Genomic DNA, 24,318 nt, shown 5'->3' with positions numbered 1-24,318 from the left:
AACTGCCTAAAAGAATCATACTGAGATTTGTTGAAAATGCCAGTTTCAACGGATCGAGGAAGAAGTATCCCTTCAACTTTCAACATTTTGGGATAAACTTTTTATGCCTGAATGTCGATGGACGTCAAGTACCTACAAAACCTCTGCAGCCAAGTTTCACCTCTGGCGTCTGCCTAGATGTGAAAGCATTCAACACCCTATTTGCTGGTACTGGAACATATTTCAGCGACCATGGAAATAGCATATCTCGTGCGGCCTATTCCGATGGATTTTGCTTGTTCGCGTTCGATCTGACCCCTGATTTATCTGCAAGTTCCGCTGGCCATTGGAATCTGGTGAAAAGTCGAAGTATTCGCATTGAATTTCGCTTCAATAAAGCAACAGAGCAGAATGTAAATTGTCTGTTGTACGCCGAATATGACGATTTGTTAGAAATTGATTCCACAAGACAGGTTATTGTCGACTACAGCGGATGAAAATGGAAGACTACATAATGGACGCGCAGCATAAGATTGCATTAGTTGCATCCAGCCTGCTGAACGATGCTCACGCTAATTTCCCTGATTACCGTCGTTCTATGAATGCACTTGCGCTTGTGGAGGTATTACCGCATACAGATGCATGCATTGGAGGTGTCTACCCTGCTGACCGTGTCCCCTGGACATGGCCCCGACCCTGTGCTATCATCATCAACACCGACAACCACAATCAGGCAGGAAGTCACTGAGTTGGCATTTACCTCGGTTCAAATAGGCGAGGAATCTATTTCGACAGCTTCGGAATGCCACCCTTCGATACAAGAATCTCTCAGCGCCTTAAGCGAAATTGCAATGTTTATGAATGGAGCTAGAGAAGACTCCAAGATGTATCGTCTGATGTTTGTGGGCAGTACTGCATTGCTGTGCTTCACTGGTTGTTCAATGATCGGTCTTTACAGTCCTTTCATAAACTATTTACTTCAGACACAAAACGTAACGATCGCATTGTTATGAAAATGTTCAACAAAATTATTCAAAAACGCAATTGTAATCGTAGAAATTTAAGTAAACCTTTTCAGAACTTGTCTGGTAAAGGTAGTTTGCATTGTAACCAACGATCTTTAAAAAATATATTCCATTTGCATTAATTTAATAATAATAATAATAATAATAATAATAATAATTTTGTTTACTACTATTTTTTAAATCCCTAATATTATGTAGCACCCCCTACAAGTATAATTTCTGAATAAATTATTTATATACTCAATAAATTATGTATTATATATTTATTTCATTTTCCACATATATACCCACATTTCCTACGTCACCCCCCCCTTGGAATCACATGACCCTTACCATCCACCCTCCAACCACTTCCTGTCGAACAATGACATTCTTATAGGGACCCTCACCCCAGGGGGCCCCCCGAGCGGCGACTTCCTCTTCAAAGGCCAACGGGAAAACCTGTTCGGACACGTCTGGAAAAAGGGGAGAAGGGGGGCGATTCCTGGAATAAATTCGCCAATCGTGCCCGCTTACTACTGATTTACGTACTTTCTATGTATTACCGTGTTCTCCTTGGCATTTTGCTTAACCTAACCTCATTAGTGTGAAATAATTTTCGTACACCTCTAAAATCTATAACTACATTTGAATTTCCCAAGACTTCCAAGATGGTGAAGGGTCCGAGATATTGTCTTGCTAATTTACTTGTTTTTATATGTTGTAAATTTAGTAAAAATATTTGATCTCCCTCTTGGAATCTTCGTGGATTAATTTTCTTCTCGTAATAATGTTTGGGTCGTCCTTCCGCTTCGATTAAATTTGCTCTTGCTTTTCGCGTAGAGGTTCTGTTTTTTTTATATAACTTTCTAAGATACTCTTTGTATGTCCGGTCATTTAAATCTCGAGCCAGATCACTTGAAGGTATTCGAGATAAACGTCCTAACACTAATTGGTAGGGTGTATACCCAGTGCTTTCATGCACACTAGTTTTATAAGAGAATGAGGCTCGTTCGCATAGATTGTCCCATTCTACATTATTGTCCATGTACTGTTGTAGGTATTCGGTGAATACATGATGGGAGCGTTCTATGGAACCATTAGTTTGTGGATGGTATGCCGAAGACCTATAGGTCTGTATTCCGAATTTTTTGGCTACAATTTTCAGTAATGTGAAAGTAAATTGCGCTCCCTGGTCAGTTAATATAACCTTAGGGGCTCCAAAAGTACAAAGAAAATTCTTTGTAAATCCAACTGCTACTTCAAGTGCACTTTGGTTCTGTACAGGAATCGCTAGCGAGTACTTTGGTCCTATACAATAGGTCCTATATAGGTCGGACATATCTATTGCTTTTTGACGTCAAGGGTAAAGGCCCTACCATATCCATTCTAATTTTCTCGAGTGCGTTTTTGGGTGTATCCGTGATAATCATCGGTTGGAGAGTTTTGACCCGAACGAATTTACGGAGCTGACAATTTCGACATCTAATATATAAAATTCTCGTGTCACAGTTTTTGTTCCCATACTCCTCCGAAACGGCTTGACCGATTTTGATGCAATTTTGGGCACTTTTGTGGTTGAGCATTTTCTCGTGAACTCGCGACAGATGAGATTTTACAGTGATGCCAGATCCGGGACCCACACGTCTCCCACTGCGCCACTCCGCAGCAGTAGTTGCGCGAGGGAGTTGCGCATGAAACCCCCACGCGTGGGATTTTTGCCCCCGTGTGGCATCACTGCTATTAGTATACGCATAGGAATATATGAGCTGTTTCTTTCTTCCGCTACGGAAACAACTTCCTGTTTTAGCAACAGTTACATTAAAAGAATACAAGTTTGGCGCTAGCGTTCAAAAAGACGCTGCATTTAAAGTTTGAAGTTGATAAATTTCTACAAAATTACAGAAAATCTCGAAATTTTGGAGAATTAGGAAAATTATCAGTCTGCTTATTTCAGCTAAGAATTAAAAATTATCGGAAAGCCGGAAAAGTAGGAAAACCTGAAACATCGGAAATATACTCGTTTTATTGGAGAATTTTACTAGGGACGTGATTCGATGGTCGGAAAATCGGTAAAAATTATGGGAACGCCGTAAAAGTACGAAAACCCAAAAGATCGAAAATATACTCAATTTCGTAGAGAATTTCACTAGGGACGTGAATCGGTGGTCGGAAAATCGGATGGTCGCAAAAAATATATATGCTACGATTATAGCTGTAAAAAAGTCTACATTTTTATTTTTGATTATAGATTTGTCTTGAAAATGGATGCGGTTTTATATGAAGAATTTGATTTAACGATGTCCAATGATCGCAATCTTAGCAAAAAAAAATACAAAACTACAAGTGACGCAGTATTCACAAGAAATATGAATAGATTTAAATCAAAATTGTTCATTTCACTGTGTTAGGGATTTGATGATTTTAACCGGGTAGGGTGGATTGGAAGCGGAAGTGGAGAGATGATTTTCCAACTCGGGATGGTGACAAAAAACACGTTGATTATGCCGTAAGGCGATCCAATATAATTTAACCCAAATGTACACTATTTACACGTGATAACTTTCCAATAATGATGATGATGATAATTATACAATATTCGATGATAATGAACCAAAATTGATATAAGAAAAGATGAATCAATCCGATAAACGCCACGATACAAAAACCTGATGAGATCACGATATTTGATGTGATTTAGTTGATGGATGAACACGAAGTGAAGTATGTGGTCAGAGTAACCCCTCATGGCACCCGAGCCCACTCCCGAATTATTCCGATGGTGTCCGATCGACCCAGTGCCCTGGATCAGCCTTAATTTTATACATTCCGCCCGCCTTCATCGTCGGATGATGATGAATGATCCTCTTGTTGGTTTTCCTCCTCGGTGCTGATTGGTAACGGAACCACCTTGTTGATGTGTCTGGTGTAGGTATTTGCACCTCCTGCCCCAGTGGTGATGTCTACCACCCTTGTGAGATTGTCATCACTTGGATGAACCCTTGATACTCGTCCTAGAGGCCACTTTGTTGGTGGATACCTCTCGTCAATGATGAGGACTAGTGTTCCGACCTTGATATCATCCGTTGATCTTTTCCATTTGTAGATGGTTTGATAATGATGCATACACTCCCTTGACCACCTGTCCCAGAATTGTTGAGCGATCCTTGCGATCATTTTCCACCTTGTGAGACCTTCCATTTTGTGATTGATGAGTGATGGCTCTGGAACTGCGTCGATGGGTTCCCCAATGATGAAGTGTCCAGGTGTGAGGGCTCTGCAGTCATCAGGATCGTCTGATAGAGCGCAGAGAGGCCTCGAGTTATGTTGTGCCTCGATTTGGATGATGAGTGTATTGAGTTCCTCGTACGTGAGTACCAAATTCCCTGTGAGCCGTTTTAGATGAAATTTCACAGATTTCACCGCAGCTTCCCATTTCCCACCCATGTGGGGTGATTGCGGTGGGATGAAGATCCATTTTGTGCCATTTGATGCCAGTTCGTTGATGATGTGATGAATTTCCTTCCTTGATTCGTCTAAAAGCTTGCCCAGCTCATTGTTTGCTCCCATAAATGTCTTAGCATTATCACTGCTAAGTGTAGCACAGATACCTCTCCTTCCAGTAAATCGTTTGTAGGTCTCGATGAATGCCTGTGATGTTAAATCTGTGAGTAGTTCAAGGTGAATTGCTGATGTGGCAAGACACACAAAAACTGCAATGTACCCATGATATTGTCGAGCTCCTGATCCTCTCCATCTGCTGATTTTGATAGGACCTGCGTAGTCCACCCCTGCGTGATTGAATGGCCGTGCTGATGTGATTCTTCTTGGAGGCAGCTGTCCCATAAGCTGCTGTCCCCTGATGGCTCGATGTCGTGCGCAGATGACGCACTTGCGAATATGCGATTTTACAGGATGACGACCCCCGATGATCCAATATTTGTGTCTGATGTGTGCCAACGTCGCCTGTACTCCTCCATGAAGAGTTTTCCGATGAGCCTCCTCGATGACCAGTGATGTAAGCCTTGATTGTCTTGGTAGAATTGATGGGTTCCTGGCTTCTGGCTGAAGATTTGATCGTTTCAGCCGCCCGCCTAGGCGAATGGTCTGATTCTCATCCAGATAAGGAATCAACCGTGCCATTGGATGATTATTTACGATGTCTTGTCCATTGATGAGGCGATTGATGATTTGTCCAAAACTCTCCTGTTGTGTATAGTTGATCCAAAAGATTCTGGTCTCCTCCAGTTCTTCTGGCAAGAGATCTAATTCTCTTGGGACTGGCTCCCCTCTCATGTTGTTGATGACTCTCAGGACTCTCGCCGAGATCCTGAGCAACCTGTCGAGTGTAGAGTACCTCTCCAAGAAATCTTGAGGTCTCTCCAGATTCAGTGCCACCGGATGTGCAGACACTGGCCTTTCCTCCAGTGCTGCTTCTGCCGTAGATTCGATTGATGTTGATGATGATGATGGCCAGTTTTCCATTGATGATTTCAGCCATGATGGACCATTCCACCACAGCTGATGATTTACAAGTTGATCTGGTGATAATCCCCGTGATGCACAGTCTGCTGGGTTCTCGACTCCCCTGATATGTTTCCATTCAGCTGCTGGTAATGAGTTCTGGATTTTGATCACTCGATTCTGAACAAAATCCTTCCACCTTGATGGGTGTCCATTGATCCATGTGAGCGCCACCGTGGAGTCAGACCAAAGAAAGAGTTGTAGATTCTCTTTCTCCAGCATCTTCCTGATGTAGATTACCAGATTGGTTAAGATGACAGCAGCTGTCAATTCCAAGCGAGGAATTGTCATTTTCTTAAGTGGTGCGACCTTGGTTTTTGCACTCACCAAGATGACTGATGGCTCAGATTGATGATTGTCCACTCTGATGTATACTGCGGCACCCATTGCCTGATTCGATGCGTCAGCAAACCCATGAAGTTGGATGTTCCTTGAAGTCGATGATGTTTGAAGCCACCGTGGGATTGATATTTGATCCAGATTTGAGAATTCTTCCCTGAATTCTTTCCAACGTTTGATGTGACTCAAGGGCAGTGGATCATCCCAACCAATTTTGAGAAGCCACAGCTCTTGGATGAAGATTTTAGCCCTGATGATGACCGGTCCGATGAGTCCCAGAGGATCGTAAATCTGGGCGATCTCTGAGAGGATTGTCCTTTTGTTGATTTTTTCCGTTGATGGCTTCCTTGATTTATAGATGAAGCTGTCTGAATGAGGGTTCCAGCACAGTCCCAATACTTTGACCGTTTTGTCCTCGAATTCTACCGCCGATGTTGATTTTGTTGATAATTGAAGATCCTGTAGGATGCCTTGATGATTCGAGGTCCATTTTTGCAGTGGCATGCCGCCCGCCATGCAAATATTGATGAGCTGATTGATGAGTTCCTTGAGTTGTTCCTCAGAATCAGTTCCCCCATAGATGTCATCGACATATCTCCCTTTGGATAGAGAGACAGCCGCCAGTGGATATTGATGTCCCTCGTCCTCCACGAGTTGTTGAAGAACTCGTAGAGCCAACCATGGTGCACACGTTTGCCCATACGTCACCGTTGTCAATTGGTATGTGATGATTTTCCCCTCCTCATCCTTCCATAGGATTCGTTGAAGATCCCAGTCTTCTTGATGAACCTTGATTTGACGGAACATCTTCACTATGTCCGTTCCGACGATTAACCGAAAAGTTCTCAACCAGATGAGAACGTCTGAGCCTTCCGTTTGCAGTTTTCCTCCTGCATGAAGTATGTCATTGAGTGACACTCCTGATGTTGTCTTGCTGGAACCGTTGAAGACCACCCTAAGTTTTGTGGTGATGCTGTCTTCCTTTAAGACACCGTGATGAGGCAGATAGTAGCTCACTGATGGTTCTGATTCCTCTGAGACACGTCTCATGTGTCCCAGATCCTCATATTCCCTGATGAAGTCCTTGTAGAGTTTCCCATACTCTTGATTTGATTCCAGTTTCTTCGCCGTTCGGTTTAACAATTGTAGAGCATGTCTCCTAGACTCTCCCAATGCTGATAGTGATGTTTTGAGTGGGAGGCGTACTACGTACCGTCCCTCACTGTCTCTTGAATGTGTGTTCCTGAAGTGTAATTCACACTCCTGATCGTCTTGATTGAGAAGAATTTCCTTAGATGATGAAAGTTCCTCCTGGACCCAGAATTTCTTAAGAAGATCCAACAGCTGCTCAGTCGGAGACTCTCGTACTGCAGTTAGAGAAGACTTCGGCTTGCAGTCTGTACAGCAGACCGTCCCAGAAACTATCCAGCCAAAGATGGTTTGTTGCGCAACAAGTTGATTATCCGGAGATTTGATAATCTCATGCCCAATGATTTGACCATAATGATCAGCCCCGATGATAATGTCGATAGGACCAGGTTTAAGATAGTTGTTATCCGCCAATTGAAGATGTTGAAGATGATTTGCCTCTTCCTTTGCACAGTGAATTGATGGTAATGTTGATGTGAGCTTGGCCAAGATGTGGGCAGTGATTTCGATCTGATGTTGATCGTTGAACCGAGATTGAAGTTTGACCTTTACTGCTCCACGAGTCAACCCTGACTCCAGGCCTCCTATTCCAAAGACCCTGAGATGTGATGATGATCGACAAAGACGAAGAAGTTGCACCATTTGATCAGTGATGAACGTGACCTCTGATCCCTGATCAATCAGAAGCCTGACCGTATGATGAGAACCTGTTGATGTTGATGCAAGCGCTTTAGCTGTTGCCAACAGCACAACCCGTTGACTCGCTGAATTCGATGATGATTGATGTGTGACCTTGATGTCAGAGGACGACCCCGATGTCTCTGATTTCGCCAATGATGTTGCTGATACTTGAAGATGACCAATTGAGCTCTCAATTGATCCCGATGCCTTTGATGTTGATTCACTCCCCTGTGAGATCTCTGAAGAGTTGAGAGAGTCGTAAATTCTCTCTGTCTTCGTTGAACTCGGTGATGATGATGTTGATGATGAACCTAGGGATGGAGACAACCAGATGAGGGGCGTATCATTTGCCAAAATAAAGTAATAAAAATGATACTTAACCTCTCGATCCGGATGCTCCGTGATCTCCCTGGTTTTCCTCGATTGATGAAGCTGATGGTCGACTCTTCTGTCTTTCCAATTCCTGTCGATGTTCGAAGGACCCGTCATGAATCAATGTGTGATGTGGGCCCTTGCATTTCTGGCAATGACGTGTGTCTTTGCAGAGATCCGCCCGATGAGGACCAAAGCAATTATAACACAATTTGCTGTTGGTGATGAATTCCCTGCGTTCCAGTGGAGTCTTAGCCATGAACTTGTCACACTTGAATCCTAGCCAGTGTGAACCGTCACAGTGTCGACAAGAAGGCCCTGATGATGATTTGTCGGTGTTTGATGAATTCCCTGATGCCTGATAGGTGTAGACTGATGATTTCCCCATGGCCTTCTGCGAGATAGAATTCTTAGCCGAGATGTTGACCTTGGATGTCCTCACCGGATCTTCCCTCTCTACGTTCTCCAAGGCTCGAGCTCTGGCCTCCAAAAACTCGAGGAAATCCTTGAGAGGACGGGGATTCCTTTCCGATCCCAGATGTACTTCCCAAGCCTTCTTGGTGTCCAGATCGATGACCCTTCTGATTATTCTTGATACAATCATGTCCCAGTGTTCCACCGGAGCACCAAGAGTTTTCAATGCATCCAGAGCTTGATTAACCTGATGAACCAAGTTTGATAAGCCTTTCGCTGATTTCTCATTGATTGGCTTGAGATCCAAGATGTGATCGATGTGAGCCGAGATGATTAACCTTGGATTGTCGTAATGACTCTTGAGTTTTTTCCAGGCGATCTCGAAATTCTCTGCTGAGACCTGTAGATTCGAGATCATATTGTATGGTTCCCCTTTGAGTGCGTTCTGGAGTCTGATCATCTTCTGAACAGCTCCCACCTTTGCTCTGGATTTGACGATGGAAGTGAAGACATCTTCGAACGTCTTCCACTCCTCAAACTTCCCATCGAAGACCTTGATATCCAATTTGGATAGATAATCCTTGTCGCTTTCCTCTTGCTCGACCTTGACCTTCCTGATCTGAGCTTGTAACGATGCGATTGCCCCTATCGCTAGCTCATAAATCTCCATGACTTCTCCGTAGGTGTCGAGCGTGAGGTAATCCGATTTAGCCATGTGTGATGCGTATGCCTTGATAATGTTCACATGGTTGGATCGGAACTCCCCATAGTGTGTCTCGATGATTCTCTCCCTCCCCTTCAGCCGTTCCGGTGTGACCATATCAACCGTGTACCCTTGGATAGTGGTGAGAGTATCCCTTAGACGATCCTTTAATTGGAATTGTAGTGTTAAGAGCAGCTCAAATTGTGTCTGCTCCATATCCGCTCCATGATCTGATTGATGGACTGAAGGGGTTGGCGTCTTTCCCCCATTGCTCTCCTGATCATCCTCACTCTGACTATGCTCCACGTCAGACATGATAATCCCGATTTAATTTGGAATTAACTAAATTCGTTGATAGGGAGCCCCGTTGTTTACCTCCCGATGATCCTAACCACCTTGTGATGAGGGAAAACCCTGTTGATGAGAACCGCTTTCCACCGATATGAAAACACGCCGATGAGAAACCCAATTTGACCTTCTGTTGATGAGAACCCCTGATAATAATTTTCGACTTACTGTGATATTCGTGTTTACGAGATGAAAACTGTCCAGTTGGTCGAAACTCGAGCTCACGTCGAAATCAAAACAACATTCCTCTGTTGCGATTGCCTTCCCTCACTCCCGATCGATGACGTCACCACGTCTCCGAGTCCCAATGTTAATGTTTAAATTAAACGCCACTTCACTTAAACACTTCCAAATCCGGCTCGAAGGACCATTTTGTTAGGGATTTGATGATTTTAACCGGGTAGGGTGGATTGGAAGCGGAAGTGGAGAGATGATTTTCCAACTCGGGATGGTGACAAAAAACACGTTGATTATGCCGTAAGGCGATCCAATATAATTTAACCCAAATGTACACTATTTACACGTGATAACTTTCCAATAATGATGATGATGATAATTATACAATATTCGATGATAATGAACCAAAATTGATATAAGAAAAGATGAATCAATCCGATAAACGCCACGATACAAAAACCTGATGAGATCACGATATTTGATGTGATTTAGTTGATGGATGAACACGAAGTGAAGTATGTGGTCAGAGTAACCCCTCATGGCACCCGAGCCCACTCCCGAATTATTCCGATGGTGTCCGATCGACCCAGTGCCCTGGATCAGCCTTAATTTTATACACACTGTTATGTCCGGAGACGTTGTCAGCGTCGGAGGACAACTGTTATATAATGGAGTTATTTACGGAAAGTAAGAACTAGAAATTTTGATATAAAAATATGGAAAAGCTAAATTAAAGATATGGAATGAAACTAAGTATTTTTATATTTGAAGTTTTATCTGGACGACGCTAGGTTTGTTTTTCGCTCTTACCTTAATTGGGTTGTTAGTTTAATTGGAAAGGGGAATAAAGGAAATAGGAATAATCAAATGATTCCGAGTAAAATTTATTCTCAAAAATAATCTTCTCTCTTATCACCCTTTTCGATTGACAATTAACAATGAACTTATTTCTATCTAGAATTTTATGTAAATTTGATTTGATGAAAAAGTATTGACGGTAAAATTTTTGTCCCCGAATAGTTTCTTAGAGAGTTCATTAGCCAATTAATTTGGAATTGGAGAAGAATATAATTATTTTTATGAGACTCACAGTTTAAACGTGTAAAGGTATGCTATCCCTTATGTATCGGGAATGTGTGGATCCTTCGGTGACGCACATCCATCCAGTCTGGATGAATGGTGGCGGTATGCATGCCACCTTCACCCACTCGCTTATAATTAATGAACAATGTTTTTCAAAAGTTTTGAGAATGTCCACAACCACAGAAACTGATAAGTTAGTTCTCTTAAAATGCAAGAAACACTCCTACTGTCGATTAAAGGATGCAGTATCCCTGTACACTTCCGGCCGTTTAGCTATTTATTATGATCAAATAGACTACCACGCACTATATCGATTCTATCTCGAATTATAGTATGGGAGTGAGCAATGCAGATCCGAAAAAACAGCAGAACAAATCCAGCAACAAAATACTTGTTCCGTGGCGGAATATTTTTTCTGTAATTTTATTCTTTATTATTAATTTTTCTCAATATTATGCAAGTACTGTAATAATGTCCAGATGCAGCGATAATAAACCACATTATCGCTAATTGTGAAATTTTTAGTTTATTAGCCGAAATGGGGAAACCCCAAATTTATTAAACACTTGTAGTATTTATTGCTCTAATTCCCACCCTTTACTTGTGTCGTTCATGTATTTAGGAGGGTCAATCATGTAGCGCAGACCCTACGGCCCAAATAAGGCCCGACCATCCACCTTCATTTTATGGCCATACTTCTCCTACTCTATTCACGAATTTATGTGCAAATGCACATTTAATAGTCAGTTCAATTTTAGTCTCCAACGTTACAACAACGGAACGAATCGGTCGCTGTTTCAGTCTCAATCGAAGAACTGTAAATAGTCCGGTCATTGAATTCAAATTCCTCGCTTTTAAGTTAACCATCATTGTAAATCGATAAACTTATGAAAGTGTCCTTTTTTGTGTTTTCTTATAAATAAATTATCATATAATAAATACGACTTGTGCTTATTTAACAACAACATAATCCAACCGTTGGATTCTTCATCCAAGAACAAACAATACTGATGCACGTGTCAGAATGGCGAAATTGCATCAAGAAGAGCCCGAAGATGCACGAGCTGAACGCAATGAAGTAAGAAGATTAGAACAACGACAATTACGCCGTTTCACAGTCAATAGACGAAGAAGAAATGACCAACAACGACAACAGGTACATCGAGCATTTATATCTGATTCGTTCCTGCGTCTAGCATTCCAGTATGAGCCCGATATTGAATATTATGCTCATTCAAAAGTGGTAATTGGTGCTATGGACAAGGAATGTCCGCATTGTCATGCCCTGAAATTCATTAATGAGCTAGCTGGGATGTGTTGCGCGTCAGGAAAAGTGCAACTACCTAAAATTGAAACACCTCCTGAACCATTGAACGGCTTACTTATCGGCAACGGATCTAGATTCTAACGTGTTTCTGAAGTCAATTCGAAGATTCAATTCATGCTTTTAAATGACATCGTTCGTAAATATGCGCGTTCAAATGCTTCAAGATCCATCCGCTGACACATTTTCAACACAATTCTTAGATATCGGTGATGGAAAAGTTGCTATAGATGAAACTGGATACGTAAAATTACCGACCGATTTTTGCACAATCGCTGATTCGCAAGATACTCTCATTGAGCAAATATTTCCCGATGTACACACACAGTACATAAACCATGAGTGGCTTGCAGAGAGAGCGATTTTAGCGGCAAAAAATGTAGACGTTGACAATTTAAATCTGAAGATACAAATGTTGTTGCCAGGGAACTTGGTATCATATAAATATATTGATACAGTTTCTGACGACAGCGAAGCAGTAATTTTTCCCACAGAGTTTGTGAACTCACTAGATTTGCCAGACATGCCACCGCATAATTTACAATTAAAGGTGGGATCTCCAATTATCTTGCTTCGTAATTTGAACCCGCCCCGGCTGTGCAACGGTACGCGATTAGTCATTCAAAAATTAATGTGTTTGATATGATATCTGGATTGGGTAAACGAGGTGATTGAGGGGGACTGGTGGCGGTGAGGGATGAGGATTGAGCCTGGTGATACACTAATGCACACACGTGTCGAACTTAACGAGTCTATTTATATATAAAAAGAGATTGTCTGATTAATTAAAAATGATATTGAACGGTCACTGAATTTAATAAGTAACGATAAAGGTAATTCGCGATTGAGAAATCGAGACTTGGTTTATCCGTTTGCGGTTTCGTAGAGATTAGCGAGAGCACGAAGTTGCACTTGTTGTCACTGCGAAGTCCAAACGATGAGAGAGTGATTTTGGCGGAGGCCGCGGTCGGGAAGGATCTAGACCGATGACCCGTGACCCTTCCGATTGGTGATTTTGGCGGAGGCCGCGGTCGGGAAGGATCTAGACCGATGACCCGTGACCCTTCCGATTGGTCAAAGGGCGTGTTTCCGGGGTCGATCTCTCCGAAAAGTGGCGCCTCAATTAGGCAAAAATGCCAAACGACCCCCTGGCAACAGCGGGTTGTTTTGGGCCAGAGGTCGAGCGTTCAGAGGTTTGGGAGCGCGGGGGAAGGGAAGACAGCGTCTAGCTGGATTTCCAACATAATGAAAAACGTGATCGAAGCGAGGATTTTAAATGTCAAGTTCAGAGATGAGAATATACTCATACCACGGATTCCTATTATACCTACAGATGTGCTAATTCAATTCAAACGTATTCAGTTTCCGATTAGATTGGTATTTGTAATGACTATCAACAAATCCCAAGGTCAAACGATGTCTGTTTGTGGATTAGATTTGAGAACACCATGTTTTTCACACGGACAATTATACGTGGCATACTCTCGAGTGGGTAAACCATCCAGTTTGTTTGTGTTAGCTAAAGATGGACTAACAAAAAATATTGTTCACGCTATAGCATTAAGAGATTGATATTGTTTAAAAGTGTTACTGTCGTAATTGTTCAATTAATGATATATAATTTTAAGGAATAAATTATAATAACTTGAAAATAATGTTTGCCGTTTGTTATTTTTATATTCCCTCATCGTTCACAGCGCTCCATGCTTATTTCACGCATATACCACATTCTTACATACATACAATATACACATTCTAACATACATACATACTTACAATAAGTAATCTATTTTTTGCCTACACTAGATATTACTAGGAAATTATTTATATGGCAAAACAACGTTTGCCGGGTCAGCTAGTCCTTGTATATATTTGCCTATATCATTTTTCATACCTTTCCAAAAGTAATTTTGTCTTATTCTATTGAAGATTTTCGTTACTCCCTTATGGCCATGAGTGCCACTGGCGTGGTTTTCTCTGATTGTGTGTGTATATTCATGGGGCTCTGGGATTCTAATGTCACATTAACAAAAGGTAATTTTAAGGTTTAATGCCGAAAATTTTTGAATTGTCAATTTTTGTATTTGATGGCATTTAATGTCATCGATTTTATCTGTCTTTGGCATGGCAAATGATGTAGTATCAGTGTCCACTATGGCATTATATAATGAATCGAATGCTTCCTCAATATAATCTATTTCTAATAAATCTTGTTTTCTATTTTTTATTGGGAGGATAAAGCAATGCCTATTTTTATATTTTACTAATTTTGTCCTTAGCCAGGTCATAGACCCGATAGGAAGTTCTATGAGATCATGCAAATCGTCAGCTCCCTTATCGCAGGGTTCCCCTTTTAATGATGTCATGATAACGATGTTATCCTTCATTGATCTTAATGCCTCTCTACATTCCAGGATATTAGCGGCGATTTTTTGAGAATTTGGGGGACGTCGGGAACGTGTCTCTACTTCATCGTCTGATGTACTGCCGTTATTGTCGTCAGAGTCGTCTTGTGGGTTTGGAATTTGGTCTCCTGTCATATTGTCAACTAAAGGAACCTTAGGAACGTCTTTGTTATGACTGGTTTTTTCTTCTGCATCGCTATCTTCAGAAAAGGTGTGGGTTAGTGATGTTGATTAATGCGGGAAATTGAATCGGAATTGCACTTCACTAATAATCATAATTTTACCACAAATAGTTTTTATTGAAAACTTAGAAACTTAGAAATACAAAAGATGCTTTGGCTGCAGCTGTGGCGGGTTAACTCTCTAGGGAATAATAACTAGTTTTCAGTGCGCGACAACTCAGTCGTCGTCGCGCCTAGGGACAAGCTTCTGCTTGCGCTGGCGGCGCTGGTGAGGCTGCGTCGGTAAAACAGCCGCCGGGCTTGCTGATGGTAACGGGGGGAACGCCACAGAGACAAGGATAAGGGGGACATCTCCAATCGTTTTCCTGTTTGAGTTAGTGTCAACATTACTCTCGTATCGTTTTAATAATATTTTCTTTTTCTTAAGTACCCTTCGTGTGGAGTTGGGAAGGTCTGCAGTTCTGGATCGTTTCGGATTTTGGAAGATGGATGGAAGTTGGGAGGATGGTGTCTCTCGTGGGAGGGGATTGTCATCAGTACTATCCTCTGAGTCCATCTGTATGCAATAAATATGCATCACATTCGCTTGGTTGAATTCAAGCTCGTCTGGATTGTGTGGGATATTACGGGACAGGGCGTCTGCGTTAGCATTCAATTTTCAAGGTTTATAGACTACTTTATAATCGAAATCTTCCATGTCAAGTCTCCACCTTACGATGCGGGAGTTAGGAGAATCTACCTTTCTAACCAATTTTAGTGGTCTATGGTCCGTTACTAATATAAATTCACGGCAATGTATATACGGCCGAAAATATTTGACTGCGTAGAAAATTGCCAACATTTCTTTTTCAATTGTGGAATAATTTCTCTCTGCTTTTGTGAGTAATCTTGAGCAGAAAGAAATCGGGAGATCCTTCCCTATTTCTCCTTGACTCAGTACACTGCCTATACCATACTTAGTCGCGTCTATCGTAACTATGAATGTTTTGGTAAAATCCTGGTACTGTAGTAATGGGGCCGTGTGTAATGACACGAAAAGACCATTATCGAATCGTTGCTATATAGCTTAACCCTTTCGCTACGGACGCATTCTCCGGCGCGCTTCTCTCGCTGAGTGAGCCGCCGCGCCAAAAGTGTGCATTTGCGGAACAACTGCAATCGCCCGTGATACGCTCAATACCGCGGTATCTTACGCAGAGCGGGTGTAGTCGCATGTAGAAAGGAAATGGTAAAAAATTCATCATATAATCTAACAAATATACTCTGCTCACAAAACTTCGCGGGTGACTATAATCACCGTTCGTACATAGCGAGCGTCAGGGGTTGGGTGACTTAAGTCACCGCTCGTGCATAGCGAGCGTCAGGTGTTGAGTGACTATAGTCACCGCTCGTTGCGAAAGGGTTAATTTGTCTACAGAGGGTTAGATGGAGTGGCACTATTAATTATATGAAACGCGGGATTGCTCAAAAAGCAGGGTTACTAATAGGACCTATCTTGACCATTATCGAATCGTTGCTATATATCTTAATTTGTCTACAGAGGGTTAGATGGAGTGGCACTATTAATTAAGCCCTCTTGTTGTCCCAGCCCCCACGTGAATTTAATGTCCTTTCTCAATAGATGTGTTAGAGGCTTCGTCATATTTGCGAAATTGGGTATAAACCGTCTGTAATACCCAGGAAAACCCAAGAATTGTTGGATCTTTTTTGTGTTTCTTATCCTGTTTCGGCCGTACGTCTTTAGCCGAAATAATGGGACCTAAATATTCAATTTCCGGTTATAAAAAATTGCACTTATCTGGCTGTAATTGTAAGCCAGCATTTCTCAATCTTTTACCTACTTCGAGCAATTTACGTATATGTTCCTCAATGGTTGTCGAATAAATGATTATGTCATCCATGTACACAAAAACCTCGATGTCTTGCAGGCCTATCAGGACTTGGTCCATCACTCTTTGAAATGTGGAGGGGGCATTTTTTAGCCCAAATGGCATACGACAATATTCGTGATGTTGATGGGGAGTAGTACACTCCGTTTTACGTGCATCATCGGGGTGAATTTTAATTTGATGAAATCCACTCGCGAGATTTAACGTGGAGAAATACTCTGCACCACCGAGTTGGTCGCTGATTTCCACTATATTGGGCAGTGGATATGCGTCCCCTACCGTTTTTGCGTTGAGGTCCCTATAGTCGTTCACCATCCTCCATCTTTTATTTCCCTGTGAATCTGGTTTCTTATCTACTAACCAGACAGGTGAATTGTACGGGCTTTTTGATGCCCTAATTAATTGCTCCAGTTCCAAGTCTTTGACTTGTCGAGTAATTTCTTCTTTGTGAGGTAGGGGGAATCTATACTGTTTTTTTAATACTGGGATGTTATCAGTGGTTATGATTCTATGCATTGTTTTGTTAGTAGCCCTCAATACTTCTCCGGTCAGGTAAAATAAATCCTGATTTTCTCGGATCACCTGCTCTATGGGACTACGTTCTTCTGGAGTTAAGCCATGAAAATGAACCGACTTGATGAGACTAAGAGCTCTTTCCTCAGTTTTCTCGTGAGCCTTGATTAAGAATATTTGTTTGGTGTCTTTGACCGCAATTTCATTCTTTGTTTGTTCATCCAGGCAAAGTTCGAACATCTTGAGGCGCGTTGCTTGAGTACTCTTGGAGCTATCAAACGTAAGAGGGCTTGCTCAGGCTTGGAGGGCATCCAAGGACAATTTACAATGTTCGCCGTGGGAGTCGGTACTATGACTGGTTTGTCAATTTGGCTAATTACTCTTATGAAGGTTTCTCCATTAATGTTGACATTTATATTTCTTCCTGCAGTAATTTTACCTCCTAATTGAATTTCAGGGATGAAACCAGACTCACAGGTTTCGCGGTCGACGTGGACCAAAAGAGTGGTAACTGTGCCAGATTCTACTAGCCTTCCTTGCAGTATGTCAAAGGGAATGCGAATATTCCTGAAAAAAAACTGTTGCGTCTCATAGCATATTTTTGCTTTATTTTCCATAAAGAGCTGTGACCCGAGGACTCCAGCGTACAATACCGGGAATGTAGCTGGGATGATATGAAAGAGGCTAGGATGCCCATGCACCTTGACGGTTATTTGTCCTAGTGTGTCTACTCCCGTATTCGTAATGCCATGCAGTCTCAAGGTTTGTTCTCTCCTTATTTGGCTGAAATTTTTGACGCAACCGTGTTTCAACACGTTTACTTCTGCACCCGTATCTAACATTATTACCGCTGCTCTTTTTAGGTCTGGAGATCGCAAGGTGATGGCGGGCGCGTTCTCATCCCGTAAAGAGATATGAGCTACTCGGATTTTTGGGGACTCATTTGTTTGGATGTCGACGGGATTTGAGGACTCATCTCCCCCTGGGCTCTGTTGGTTTTTACCCTGGGGATTGGCTCGTTTTTTTTGGTTCTTTTTATTGTAAAAATATTCAAATCTTCGGTATATAGTGAGATCATGACCTTTGATTTTACACAGGTCACAATACAAATCTGTGTTATTCAGTTTTTCTCCTGAATTCCTCAAGGCTTTGACGGCATTTAACTTCTTAAAGCATTTGTCCACCGTGTGATTTTTTAATCAACAGAACTCACATTTCATTCTTGGTTTTTGATCGTAATTAATTTTTTGTTGGAGAGTTGTGGCGCGTTTCTCGGTTGGCTCTTCTTCCAATGGATCCGATATTATTTGCAAAACGCGTGCATGAGATTTGAACCGATCAATATCTCTAATGTGGTTTGTATACACCGCGATTGTACTAGTATATGTCTGTTCCAGCGAGTTATGAGGTTGGAGTTTACACAAAGTTCTCAGGAGGGGTGGAATTCCATTTAGAAATGCGGTAATTGCATCATCTTCTAATTTTTTCCTCTCAGCAAAAGTTGAAGGCCTATTCTTCTCTTGCCTTTCCAAGGTGACTATATTGCCGTGGACCGATCGAGATCGATTGACGTAGTCAATGATGTGTTCCTATGGTCCTTTTGACATGTTTTCCAACGCTGCTTTGCATTGATAAACCGTCATTAAAGGGTCGAATAATTCGCGTAGATGAGTTTCTAGATCGTGTATATTATTATACTCTAAATTTTCCATAGCCGTTCGTGCTCTGCCCTTAAATTTTTGCCTGATCGGTTCCAGAAATGTGGGAATAACATACTCAGGGAGCATGGTGCAGGCGCGATCACATGCTTTGATAAACTGTGATACCTCTAAATTTGTTCCGTCAAAAGTAGGAATATAAGCGAGCGCCTCTTTAAATGTTATATGTACTGTAGGCAGTTGTTCTTGCCTACCGGATCTTAATGCAATTCTTTCTACGCGAGCTAAGTCTTCCTGAAAGTCCGATATTTGGGAACCTATAGATTTATTCAATTGTTGAGAATTTTCGGGAACAAATGCAGTTGGATTATCGTGTACTTTTTTTGATCTTTCCAATAGTTGTTTGGCATGGGCCTCTTTTTCGGCTACTAATTTTTCTCTTGCATCAAGTTCTTCCTCGATTATTGATAGTGCTTTTATTTTATTATGACCTACGAGGACATCCCGTGTTTTATTATCTAACGCGATTTCTTTCTCGTCTAATTCCGATTGTTTTTTCCTTAATTGTTCCGCGAGGGTTCTAAGATCTTCTTGATCCATGATTACAGAAAAACGAAGAGAAAGTGTAGCTATCCCACCGCTGCCACCAATTTGTTACGTCCAATTTTGTTTTGGGCGTGAAAATATTGTTTAGCTACTTTTTCAAACGTAACAGGTTTGAGGGATTTCCGTCTCTTACGTTGATCCAATTAATTTTCGTTATGAATAAATGAAATCTTACCTTATTTTTCCAATTGCCGGAGTTTTGTTTTAATCCACTCAGGAACTTCTGCGTTGAGGGAGTAATTCGGGATACAGGGTGATCCTTGATTGCGGGAGCGTGGATTTGCTGCTCTTTAACCACGTATTCGGTGGTGAAATATCACTTCGTCCGGGGAGGTGATGCAGCTCCAAATATCTCCTGCTGAGGTGCGGAAACTGTTTCACAAGGTTGGACCAGTCGGAAATTTCCCTGATGATCTTTAGTGACTTCGATACCGAGGGTATCACAACTAACTACGGTCGGCACTGAATTTTTATCGGAGAATAATGAGTCTAGATCGACTTCTTGGGGATTTCTATATATCGCGGCTAACTTTCGGAGTTGGTACTTTCTTCCCGCACGTCTCGTTTTTTTAGGCATTAGGATAATAGGAGGAGACAAGGTGAGTAATTTAGGATAATATTAAAGATTGAGCACTCTTTTGCACCAATCTCTATATTTAGTCAGGATAAGATTGAAAGAGCAATCTTCTGCTCCAAACAACCAGGTAGAGAGAATAGTTTTAGGAATAAAGATTGAGCAAGCTTCTGCTCCAATCTTTATATCGAGTAAAGGGTAGGATTGATTGAGCAATCTTCTGCTCTAATCAAGTAGGTTTTGGGATAAAGTGTGAGCAATCTTCTCCTCTACACTTTGGAGAGAAACACACGATATTGAGTTGGAATTAGAACTGATTTTATTGAACATTTTTCGGATTATTTATATTAATTTTGTTTCCAGTTGGATTGTCAGCAAAAATTCCTTATCCGGTGCCTTGCGGCCAATTCAGCCGTTGAATTCGTATATGGGGCATTGACCCTGGCCTGGAATTTCCCTTGACTTATAATTATATTACAATTAATGTTTTAAGTTATTTATTATTAGTTTATTATCTATAATTATTATTACTTGGAATATTATTGTTAATCTGAATTTAATTATTTCTATTTTAGTTTTTACCATATGGAAGATAACTCGAGGCAGCAGTCGATCACCACTGGAAGATTGGTTTACCGTGTGCTGTGAATATCTTACTGTTGGTAACCTGTCGATAACTCGCACAGTAGGTGACCGGCTACTGATTTATTCGTTATCCTCTGCTATGGTAACTGTTTTCATTGAATTTTCTTATTGTTTTATTGGATATAATATTTCTACAATATAACGTAGTGGATAATATTTATTTTGGGATCATCGGCAATGGGAATTCTTTAGTTATTTGATATTTAGTATGTACGGTGAGCGATTTGGGTTGTGTAAGAGGAGTGGCTGAGGAGAGCTGGTGATGGTGAGATATGGCGAGAAAGGGTGCGGAGAGAATGCGGGGGGGCCAGAAAATACGTAGCACAAAATCACAATCCAGATCGCTCGGGTCGGGTGAGTTGATGAATGAGTTTAATAGTGAGAAACCGAGAGATATATTTAACGGTGAGAAATCAAGGTAGAGTAAAACTAGAGCACACTGATACGCGTGTTATTTGATCGATGTCCAAACGACGAGAGAGCGAGTTTGAGAGAGGTCACGGTCGAGAACAATCCTGATCGATGGCACGTCTCCGGAAAGTGGCGCCCTAATTAGGCAAAAATGCCAAAAGGTCCCCTGGCAACAGCGGTTGGTTTTGGGCCAGGGGTCGAGCGGTCATTGGTTGCAGAACGCGGGGGAGGGAAGGCTGGAATTTAGCCGGATTCCCAACATTCTCCCCGATGATCAGCAACTGGCGTTGCCTGATTAGATCTTCTGGTTGAGCTGCAAGATTCAAAGACCAGATGAGAATGCTGATAGAGAGATAAGAGTTACCGAGTTTGAGCGGTGAGTCCATCCTGGGTTACTGGCTGGGCGTGGCAACTCCCGGGTCTTTGGGGATTGTAAGTCCCTGTTGGCCCGGTTGTTGTCACTCTCGCACTGGGCACCGCCGATTGGTCAGGGTTGTAAGGCCATCGTGGTTGGCAATCCACGGTCGGAGAAGCCGTTGAGTACAGAGTCTATGGAGCTGGCGTTATGGTCAGAGTGACCAATTTAGCTATTAGCCTGGTGAGCTTAGTCTGAGGAGTCTTGATGGTCACGATCCTGGTGAGTCTATCCTGTCCTGGATGAAGGGCCGTGAGTCGAGCAAGAGGCCACCTGCTGGGTGGGAACCTCTCGTCAGTGAGCAGTACCAATGAGCCGACTTGGGGCTGATGACTGAGGTGGTGCCACTTGGAGATAGCTTGAAGCCGTTGAAGATATCCAGTGCAGCAGTTTCTCCAGAACTCTTGAAGATTGCTCTGAATGAGCTGCCATCTGTTAAGCCTGGCAAGATTGGAGCTGTCTAGAGCTGGTTCTGGTAGAGTCGTTGGAGCTTGTCCTAGGAGGACGTGTCCATGAGTTAAAGCTCAGAAGTCTTCAGGATCATCCGTGAGGGGTTCCAGAGGCCTCGAGTTGAGTGCCTCTGTGGAACGTCTTGAGGTGAGCTTGTGCGATGAATAGATGAGCCAGCTTGGAGTCCTTGGGGCAGATCACTTGATTCTTGCTCTCAGGGTCCAGTTGAGAGAACCGAAGTCTCCCTCGAACGCGTAGGATTCCCTGGTGGTTAATGAAGGGAGTGCGCTTGGTGAGCGGATGACATTTCGAGAATCTTTCACCACGTGAAATTGTACGGAGTTCAGCTTTGAGGTACTCTGCCTGAGTGAGCTTGATCCAGAAGTGTCTAGCCCCGTCGATGTCCTCATGGTTGAGTGGGTAGTAAAGCGAGGGTCCTGGACTCCTCCTGAGTGTGGAGATGAATAGCCTGCAGATCGCTGTAACTCTAAACAGTCGAGCTGCTGATGAGTATCTATCAATGAGATCCCAAAGAGCTGGCGGATGAGTGGCGGTGAAAAGCAGGACTCCAGGTTTTTCCTCCAAGTCTGCTGGAAGATCCTTTTCCAACGTGTGTGAGGGCCAAGAGGTACTAGATTCCTTAAGCCATGGTGGTCCTGTCCACCAGAGCTTGTGAGATACCAGCTGCGTTGCTGATAGACCTCGTAATGCGTAGTCTGCTGGGTTGTCCTTGCCCGGAATTAATCTCCATTGAGCCTGGTGAGTGAGCTCCTGAATGAGCGAAGATCGATTACTTACGAATTCCTTCCATCTGGAAGAATGATGACTTATCCAGGTGAGTGTCACTGATGAGTCAGTCCAGAGATAGGTGGAGGCATTGGAGATGTGGAGTTGCTCCTGAACGTAATTGGTGAGTTTGCCAAGTAACAGCGCTGCAGTGAGTTCTAGTCGTGGTATTGTCAGTCTTTTGAGGGGAGCTACCTTGGTCTTGGAGCAGATGAGGATAATCTAGGTGGATAATGTCCATTGAAAACCTTCAGATACACCATAGCTGACATGGCCACCTTGGAGGCGTCGGAGAAGCCGTGGAGATCCACGGTTGAGTTCTTGAGTTATCCAAGCCGTCTTGGAATGGAAACTTGTGAGAGCTGGCTAAGTTCTTCTCTGAACTGTCGCCAGCGGTGAGCCGTGAGTGGAGAGACGGGTTCGTCCTATCCTAACTTCTCGATCCAAAGTGATTCAAGGAGAATTTTAGACCGGACCACCACCGGAGCTAAAAACCCAAGTGGATCGAACAGGTGAGAAGTCTCTGAGAGGATGATTCTCTTGGAGATGGAGCTGTTTTCTGGTGAGGTTACTGCGAAGTTGAATTCGTCAGTGCCTGGATTCCAGGAGACTCCCAGGATCTTGGTGAGTGAGTCATCTATGATGCGATTGCCTTGAAGAGTGCTGTCAGGTGAGATAGCGTTGAGTAACTCCGAGCTGTTGGAGTGCAACTTAGCCAGTGGAAATGCTCCTGACAGGCAGAGACTGGCTAGTTGATTAGCCGTGTTGATGAGATCCTGACTGCAATCAGCACCTCCGCAAATGTCATCCACGTACCTTCCTCTAGTGATTGGTTCCATAGCAAGGGGATATTTCGATCCTTCGTCCTCGATTTGCTGTGCTAGGACGCGCACAGCGAGAAATGGAGCTGAGCGAGTTCCATAAGTGACCGTGGTGAGCTGGTACGTGGATATATCTCCAGTTGAGTCTGTCCAGAGTATCTGTTGGAGTGGTCAGTCATCCTTATGCACACGTATTTGGCGGAACATGTTCGTGATATCCGTCATGAATATGAGTTTGTGCTTGCGAGAGTACAGCAGCACGTCTGAGATGTCCTTTTGAAGCTTAGCTCCTGTGTGCATGAGGTCGTTCAATGATTGACCTGTGCTGGAGCTATGTGAGCCGTTGAAAACCACCCTGAGCTTCGTTGTCCCGCTGCTTGCCCTGAGCACCCCATGATATGGGAAGCAGAATTCCGGTGAGCTGTGAGCTTGAGTTGGTTTAAGACCCTCCGAGACCCGCAACCCTCCTGAAGCTGGTGCTTCATGTGCTAAGGTCATCCCGGCGGTCATACAACCTCCTCCTGAGCTGACTTGAGACTCGGCGCATGTGGCCGAGATCCTCGTATTCTGCCAGGAATTCCCTTTAGACCGGTCTGTATGATTGGTTCCTTGAGAACTTTCGATGGAGTCGGTGCAGGCAGGCAAGGGCAGACGATCGAGTATCTCCAAGCGATGATGTTGGAGATTTTAGAGGTAGCCGCACGATGTAGCGGCCTGATGAATCCCTTGTGTGAGTCAGGCGAAAATGAGCTTCACACTGAGCTTCTTCGTCGTCGAGCGAAGTTGGAGCTGCTTCAGGAAACTCCTCCTGAACCCAAAACTTGGTGAGGAGATTGTTGAGGTCGTCATTGGTGGTTGCCAAATAA

At 42.8% G+C, this 24,318-nt stretch overlaps 1 protein-coding gene across 3 annotated transcripts; it reads right to left on the bottom strand.

Moving 5' to 3' along the window:
* Window positions 1-3,393: 3,393 nt before the first annotated feature.
* On the bottom strand, window positions 3,394-10,302 carry LOC135163282 (uncharacterized). 3 transcript variants are annotated; one of them, XM_064122585.1, is made up of 3 exons: window positions 9,682-10,302; window positions 8,058-9,595; window positions 3,394-7,987 (listed from the first exon to the last, which is right to left on the bottom strand). In XM_064122585.1, exons 2-3 carry the CDS (start codon window positions 9,478-9,480, stop codon window positions 3,804-3,806), a joined length of 5,607 nt encoding a protein of 1,868 aa, XP_063978655.1. In that variant the 5' UTR covers window positions 9,481-9,595; window positions 9,682-10,302; the 3' UTR covers window positions 3,394-3,803. The 3 variants fall into 3 exon arrangements, with proteins under 3 accessions (XP_063978655.1, XP_063978656.1, XP_063978654.1); XM_064122586.1 differs by having other exon boundaries at window positions 8,058-9,560; XM_064122584.1 differs by having other exon boundaries at window positions 8,058-10,302.
* Between the last annotated feature and the right edge of the window lie 14,016 nt (window positions 10,303-24,318).

The sequence above is a fragment of the Diachasmimorpha longicaudata genome, chromosome 6 (assembly GCF_034640455.1).
Source record: "Diachasmimorpha longicaudata isolate KC_UGA_2023 chromosome 6, iyDiaLong2, whole genome shotgun sequence".
NCBI lineage: Eukaryota > Metazoa > Arthropoda > Insecta > Hymenoptera > Braconidae > Diachasmimorpha > Diachasmimorpha longicaudata.
Note: the sequence above shows the minus strand (reverse complement) of the source record. Positions and strands in the feature narration are given on the sequence as shown.